Source organism: Silene latifolia, chromosome 2, assembly GCF_048544455.1.
Source record: "Silene latifolia isolate original U9 population chromosome 2, ASM4854445v1, whole genome shotgun sequence".
NCBI lineage: Eukaryota > Viridiplantae > Streptophyta > Magnoliopsida > Caryophyllales > Caryophyllaceae > Silene > Silene latifolia.
The window spans coordinates 6,076,026-6,084,446 of NC_133527.1; the positions used below are offsets into that span (position 1 = coordinate 6,076,026).

The window sequence follows — 8,421 nt, forward strand, 5'->3', positions numbered from 1 at the left end:
ACATGCTCCCTCAAGATGGACGGTCGGAGAGTAAGGCCAATCTTGGATGATAAGAGTAGAAACCGGGCCTTAGATAATGGTTTAGTGAGAGTGTCTGCGATTTGATCGTCACCATTAACATGTTGAACTCGTATAGACCCACGTTGGACTTGTTCCCGAACAAAATGAAAATTTAATGCAAGGTGTTTCATACGGGAATGAAAAATCGGGTTGGCGGAATAGTTTTTAGCACCCAAATTATCACAGAATATAACCGGGGGCGATGGAACAGCAATGCCGAGCTCACTGAATAATGATTTTAACCATAAAAGTTCCGCAGTGGTATTGGCAACAGCTCTAAATTCCGCTTCAGTAGATGAGCGTGATATAGCCTTTTGCTTTTTGGACGACCAAGATATGGGATTTTGTCCAAGAAATACTACATAACCGGTGGTCGAGACATAATCATGAGGATCACCTCCCAAATCCGCATCACAAAAGGCATGAAGATTGAAGGGAGTATTCTTGAGTAAATGTATACCATGATGAATCGTACCTTTGAGAAACCGAAGCAATCGTTTAAGCGCGGTCCAATGATTTGCTGTCGGGTGCGTCAAGAATTGAGCTAACTTATTAACCGGAAAGGCAATATCGGGACGCGTAAGAGAAAGGTACTGTAAGCTTCCAACAATGGCGCGGTATTTGGACTCGTCTTGAATTGGGTTGGAATCTTCACGATGCAGGGGTGGAAACGAAAGCATGGGAGTCGTAGAGGAACTACAATCAAGCATATCGTATCGGGTAAGAACATCAGTAATATATTTGGACTGATTAAGATGAAGGCCGGCTGATGTCGGGGTGACTTCCATCCCAAGAAAGTAAGAAAGGCAGCCGAGATCTTTGAGGGAAAATCGCACTGATATGGCTGCAATGAATTTATTAACTTCATTCGAATGAGAACCTGTGACAACTATATCATCAACGTAAACAAGAGCATAAAGACGGACATTAGTTTTATCGTAAATAAATAATGACGGATCAGACAGGGAATTGCGAAACCCGTATGACAGAAAATAATTTTTGAGCTCGGTAAACCAAGCACGAGGTGCTTGTTTGAGCCCATAAATAGCTTTACGTAATTTACAAATATGAGACGGAAAGTCGGGATTTATAAAACCTGATGGTTGTTCCATGTATACATCCTCGATTAGCGTGCCTTGCAAGAAGGCATTATTAACATCGATTTGACGAAGCGACCAACCATGTAAAACGGCAAGGGAGAGTATAAGGCGGATGGTGGTTGGTTTAATGACGGGGCTAAAGGTTTCAGTATAGTCCAAACCGGGTCGTTGATGAAAACCTTTAGCAACTAATCGAGCTTTGTGTTGCTTTAGGCTGCCATCGGGATTATACTTGAGGCGAAAGACCCATTTGCAACCGATTACATTCGGGGCAGAATCAGGGGGAACGAGGGACCAAGTTTGATTGCGAGAAAGGGCATCGAACTCGGCCTGCATAGCTGCTCGCCATAAGGGGTCAATAAGAGCCTGTTTAACAGTTGATGGGGTTACAAATTGGGTGGAAATAGTGGAGAGTTGGGCATATTTCGGGTTGGGTTTGCGGATGTTGTTGCTTAGGCGGGTAACAGTTCGGGTAGGAGGAGGTGGAGGTGGTGGAGGGGGTGCGGCAGAGGCAGGGGAGGGAGAAACAGGGGAGTTTGCGGGTTCGGTGGGAGAGGGAGTGGTGGAATCAGGGGTGTGCGTGGGGTTGGGAGTCGTGGCAGGAGTGGGTGTGGTGGAGGCAGGGGTGTCGGAGGTGGAGGGGATAGGCGTTGGTGATGGGGTCGAAGTGACAGGAAGAACAAAGTCGCACCATTCAGTAGAGGTAAGGGTTGGAGAGGATACAGTAGGTTTTAAAAGCTCAGTGTATGGAAATTGATCATCTACAAAACGAACATGACGGGAGGTATAAATACGGTTATTGAGCGGGTCAAGGCATAAGTAGGCACTTTGGGTCGTGGAGTAACCAATAAAAATGCATTGAGTGGAGCGAGGCTGGAGTTTGTGATCCGTGTAGGGTCGAAGCCAAGGAAAGCATAAGCAACCAAAGCTATGAAGTTTTGTAATATTAGGAATTTTATTGAATAATTTAGTAAAAGGGGAGGAATTTTGAAGGGACGGGGTAGGAAGTCGATTTATCAAATAAACGGCGGTGGAAAAGGCGTGAGGCCAAAAGGAAGTAGGTAATTTAGCGTGAGTAAGGAGAGACATACCCGTTTCGACGATATGGCGGTGCCTACGTTCAGCAAATCCGTTGTGCTCCGGTGTATGAGGTGGGCTCGTTAAATGGTTAATACCCGTGAGATTGAGATGGGACGTTAATTTTCGAAATTCCCCACCATTGTCGGAATAAAATTGCTTAATTGGCTTATTAAAATAATTCTCAACAATGGAACGAAATTTAAGAAATGTAATTTCGGTGTCGGACTTACGTTTTAGCGGGTATAACCAAATATAATGAGTAAAGTGGTCGACAAAAATAACATAATATTTGAACGAATCAGTGGATAAAATAGGTGAACTCCAAACATCGGAAAAAATAAGATCTAAAGGTGCCTTAGAAATTAAAGTAGTTTGTCCAAAGGGTACTTTGTGACTCTTATTAATGTTACACGAAATGCATTGCTCGGAATGGGAAATTCGAAAATTAAATTGCGAACTAATAACTTGAAGAGTTTTATTTGACGGATGGCCAAGTCTATGGTGCCACGAAGCTTGACCTGGGGCGACAGCTATTTGAGCTTGAGGCGATGTCGGATGCCAAACGTAGGAACCGTCAATAAGGGGCCCTTGAAGAAGGACCGCTCCCGTCGGATTTGCCTTAATACAAAAAGAAGTAGGTGAGAAAACGGCATAGGCATTATTATCAGCACAAAATTGCGAAACGGATAATAATTTTCGGGAAATTTTGGGAACTACAAGAACGTTAGTAAATTTAAGAGTAAAGAAAGAAGAAGGCATAGTAAAAGAACCAGAGTGAGTTATGTTGAGTGCGGAGCCATCGCCGATGACGAGATCATCAGCACCGTCATAAGCTTGATGAAGGGACAAGGTATTTAAATCATCAGTGATGTGGTGCGAAGCACCACTGTCCACGGTCCAAGAAGCGGGAGGATGGGTAGAGGGATGAGTGGCGGAATGGGCCTGGGGTTGAGGGCCGCGGCGTTGACGAGTTGGGAAGACGACATTCGGGTATTTGGCCTGAAAGTCACGACAATTAGAGGCAACATGACCAACTTCGTCACAAAAATGGCAGCGACCCTTGTAGGGTTTGGAGTAACCGGGTTGAGGGGTTTCGGGATAGGATTGTTTGGGCGGGTAAGATTGGCGTGGTTGGGATTGACGGGTATTGTAGTTATGACGATTATTATTATTATTGTTGGGTCGATAGGTAGCAGCATGAGCGGATGGGTTAAAGGCTTGGGTATTCGGGTTTGGGGTGTTTTTCAGACGGAGTTCCTGCTGTATCAATTTCTCATGAAGAGATTCAAAAGAAATTGATGTGTCACGAGCACGAACTGCCTCAATGACGGAGCGATATTTATCGTAGTTTAGGCCGTTGAGGATTTTATTGGTAACATCATCGACATCCATTGGATGTTCTAACTGAGCCAAATCATCGGTACATGCTTTGATAGCAGTCATGTACTCGGTGATGGTCATGTCATCGGTGTGAGATATGTTTTCCAAACGATCTTTAATTTGGAGACGGTGGCCACGGGACGAGTTGGCAAAGGTGCGAGTTAGGGTGGTCCAGGCTGCGGTGGAGGTGGTGTCATTAACAATAAGGGCAGCAATCGGAGGGGCTAGGGTACCGGTTAGGGCGCCTAGTATAAGCTGATCTTGCCTATACCAGGTCGAAAAGGCAGGGTTGGCAGCGGTAGTGGATTCGGTTGCGGGTGGGACAGGGTCGACAGTGATGGTGCGTGGTGGTACGATGACGGTGCCATCGAGGTAAGAGAAGAGTTCAAGTCCGTTCATAATAGCACGGACTTGAAACCTCCACTGTCGAAAGGTGATAGTGTCTTTCAATTGAATGCAATTAGCAAAGGTTACAAGAGTGAGGGGTCGGGTGGGTTCAGCGGTATTGACGATTTGAAGTTGATTGTTCGACATGGTTGGTCGGTTTTCGAAAAAATCGAGTAGCTAACAGAAGAAGGTAGACACGGATTTGGTTTGATCGTGAGGATCGGAGACTCGTGATACCATGTAAATGAGAAGAATGAATGTATATTGAATGTGTTAGCAATTACAGTGTACATGTCTATGATTATATACTAAAGAATAGATAGAAACCTAAGCTAACTAAGCTCCTAGAGAATAGGTAACAGAAGAGTAAAATAAGGAAGTACAAGCTAAGACTATTGACTAAGCTATAACAACTAAGACTAAGTCTAGCTAAGATTAATCACGTGGGATTTGAAGTAGTAGACTTAGTATCTTTAACAGAAACTCTATGAGCTGATGCGCGACTTTAAAGAACTGCATATTTTTGGACGGACAAGGGCAGGTGAATTTATCATTTACTTTTAATTAACGTTTTTAAATATCATGCGTAAACTTTTCAATTTTCTATTTTTGATACTAAGCTCTATGTAATACTAACTTTAATTTTGGATTTTTTTTTCAGTTGTTTATACAATTGAATTCCAGAAACGTGGCCTCCCGCATGCGCATATTTTGCTATTTTTACAAAGGGATGACAAGTTCCCCGAAGCCGTCGATGTTGACCGTATAATAAGTGCTGAAATTCCAGACCCCCTAGAAAACCCAGCCCTTTATGCAGCAGTAAAAGATTGTATGATTCATGGTCCATGTGGAGATCTTAACCCAGATTCTCCATGCATGATTGATGGAATATGCTCGAAAAAATTTCCAAAGAAGTTTAATGAGAGAACTACTGTAGATGGTGATGGTTATCCAGTTTATATGAGAAGGGACAATGGAAGAACAATTGAGAAAAATGGTAAAGAAATTCATAACGGATATGTCGTTCCATACAATGCAGATTTGTTGTTGAAGTATCGTGCTCACATTAATGTTGAATGGTGCAACCAAGCAAGATCAATCAAGTACTTATTCAAGTACATTAATAAAGGATACGACCGTGTCACTGTTAGTGCAACTCGCACCAATAATGGTAGTGAATAATATTTACGTAACTTTTCTTTCATAATTTTAGAATTCAATTTTGTCTAATAAATGTTTTATTATTTTTATTTCTCTTATTGAATAGGTTCTCAGGACCCAAATCAAATTGATCAGATACAACAATACTACGACTGCCGTTACATTTCACCGTGTGAAGCTGTTTGGAGAATTTTTGCCTTCCCTATTCACTATAGGACCCCCCCTGTTTTAAGGTTAGATTATCACCTTCCTAATGAGCAAAACGTTATTTTCCATGATGAAGATCCAATCGACGAAGTTGTTGAAAGGTCTTCCGGAGGTAGAACAAAATTCACAGCTTGGTTGGAATATAATAATTTGAAATCTGATGGTAGAGATCTAACATATTGGGAATTTCCACAAAAATTTGTATGGAAAGAGAAACAAAAGGTATGGACTCCAAGGCATAAAGGTTTTACTCTTGGCCGGATGTATCATATGTCTCCAAATGGGGGTGAGAGGTACTATTTGAGAACCCTACTCAACTTTGTGAAAGGACCCAAATCATATGAAGATATTCGAACCGTAAATGGATTTCCTCACCCAACATTCAAGGAAGCTTGCTACGCTTTAGGCTTACTTGGTGATGATAAAGAGTATATTGATGCCATTAATGAAGCGAGTTTTTGGGGGACGGGATGTTATCTTAGGAACCTTTTTGCAACTCTTTTGCTCACAAATAGCTTAGTGAAGCCTGAATTAGTGTGGGAGGAGACGTGGAAGTTATTATCAGATGACATCTTATATAGAAGACGAACTGAGCTGCGTAACCCATGTGATTTCTAAATTTTTTTGGTCTAATAATATTAGTTAAAACATTAAACTGCATGGCAGCATTCTCATTGATCTATTTAAATTTGTTTACTTTCGTGAATGCATGTAATTTGTTAATTTTGGTGACATATTTCAAAAACAGGAGGCAGTCAATGCCAGTTTTAATTAATTACAAACTTATTATAAAGAAAGATTCTCAAAATATTTTGACAACTATATAGTACTGCCGATAACAAATTCAGAATTATATAATTAAAAAAGTGTGTCAATGAAGTTTACATGTACTTGAAAACTTATTTTTTAAAGGACGAACATATATGTAGTAAATGTCGCTGTTGAGATTTATTATAGTATTGTTTATGATATGGTGAAATCGATGGTGTGCTTGAAGAAAAACATGTTTTGGATAATAACATTTTATTAGAAAAAATTATTTAATAAAAATCTGATTTAATGACTAATTTTTTTTAGCATACACTTAGTTGTAATGTAATTAATTCAAACTGGTTAAATGAAAAATAAAATTTACAATCATGAATAACACGTATTTCATTATTGAAAATTAATAAACAGTTTGATTGAATTACCATCTCAATTATTTCTCAAAGTGTCTATACCTTCTTTTACTGACTGTTCTACCTTTCTCCTTTTTCTTAACATTCTGATTCACTATGAACTTTAATAAAATTAAAGTGGTTTAGTGGTTTATTATCAGCTGATGTCCTTGAAAAAGCTATTTCTACGCAATTTTAATTATGGTAAAAATTTTAACATGCAGATCTCCAACTCACAGACGATCAGTTGCAAACTTACGCACTATCCGAGATTGAATCATGGTTGCAAAGAAATGGTAGTTCATTACGTAAGTTTGACAACATGCCATATCCAGACGTTGACATTCTTGCTACGTGCTCGAATAGGCTATTGGCAGATGAGTTAGCTTATGATAAAGATGCTTTAAATAAGGAACATGAAAAGCTAACTTCTTCAATGACTGATGAACAGAAATCGATTTATAGAAAAATCATGTACTCTGTTTATAGTGGTCAAGGTGGTGTTTACTTTGTTTATGGGTATGGGGGAACCGGTAAGACCTTCCTCTGGAAAACGTTATGCGCTGGAATAAGGTCCAAAGGTGAGATTGTCATAGCGGTTGCATCAAGTGGCATTGCATCTATCCTTCTTCCAGGGGGGCGGACAGCCCACGCAAAACTAAGCATACCTATTAATATTGACGAAAATTCCACCTGTCATGGGATACGACCAGGAACCGATTTGGCAGACCTATTAATAAGGGCAAAGCTTATCATATGGGACGAGGCACCTATGATTAATCGTTATTGTTTTGAAGCTCTTGATAGAAGCATGAGAGATATTATGAGAACTTCATCAGAAGGAGACCCTGAAAAACCATTCGGAGGAAAAGTTGTAGTGTTTGGCGGAGATTTTCGACAAATCTTGCCTGTTATACCTAAAGGAAGCAGGCAAGATATTGTAGGTGCTGCTATTAGTTCTTCTCCTTTATGGAGATATTGCAAGGTTATATCTTAACTTTTGTAAAATTAACTACTAAACTTACTTATACAATATCTACTTTTACTTAGTAATTCAATTCTGACCGTTTTAAATTGTTGTTAAATTTCGTGGTTTTGAAGCTCACAAAAATATGAGACTTCAAGTCGGAAGTGCGAGAATCGATGTTGATGAAATAAGACAATTTTCAAAGTGGATTCTCGAAGTTGGTGACGGTTTAGCAGGAGGGCCAAATGATGGTGTAGCTAGCATTGAGTTACCCGAAGATATACTTATACAACCGGGTTTAGATGCAATAGCCACCATTGTAGAGAGCACGTACCCATCTTTAAAAGATCACTTAGGTGACCATCCGTACTTCACTGAAAGAGCTGTACTCGCACCTACTCACGATGTTGTCGAGGAGGTAAACGACTATGTATTGGATCAAATTCAAAAGGAAGAAAAAGTTTACTTAAGCTCTGATGAAATAAGCAAGGAAGAGACGAATTATGGGGTTCGAGAACTTTATTCTACCGAGTTTCTTAACTCAATCAGATGTTCTGGTTTACCCAATCACAGATTAAAGCTGAAAGTTGGAGCTATAGTCATGCTCCTTAGAAACATTGACCAAGCAAATGGATTGTGCAATGGCACAAGAATGGAGGTAAATCATCTAGGAAATCGCGTTATAAGTGCTACCGTTATTTCTGGCAGTCATATCGGTAGCAAGGTCTATATTCCCCGCATCACCTTGACCCCTACCGATGTGACCAGGTTCCCAATTAAGTTTGAAAGAAGACAATTTCCTTTAGCAGTTTGCTTTGCAATGACTATTAACAAAAGTCAAGGGCAATCTCTATCCCGGTTGGACTTTATCTTCCTAGACCGCTTTTACCCATGGCCAATTGTACGTTGCTATATCTAG

General features: G+C 40.3%; 2 protein-coding genes across 2 annotated transcripts; both read left to right on the forward strand.

Annotated features, from left to right (window-relative positions):
* Nucleotides 1-4,502: 4,502 nt before the first annotated feature.
* On the forward strand, nucleotides 4,503-7,532 carry LOC141632834 (uncharacterized). The gene is made up of 4 exons (XM_074445347.1): nucleotides 4,503-4,548; nucleotides 4,669-5,178; nucleotides 5,275-5,973; nucleotides 6,760-7,532. The coding sequence occupies exons 1-4, from the start codon at nucleotides 4,503-4,505 to the stop codon at nucleotides 7,530-7,532; spliced, it is 2,028 nt and encodes a 675-aa protein (XP_074301448.1).
* Nucleotides 7,533-7,647: 115 nt separating this feature from the next.
* On the forward strand, nucleotides 7,648-8,421 carry LOC141632841 (uncharacterized). The gene has a single exon (XM_074445353.1). It carries the CDS (start codon nucleotides 7,648-7,650, stop codon nucleotides 8,419-8,421), a length of 774 nt encoding a protein of 257 aa, XP_074301454.1.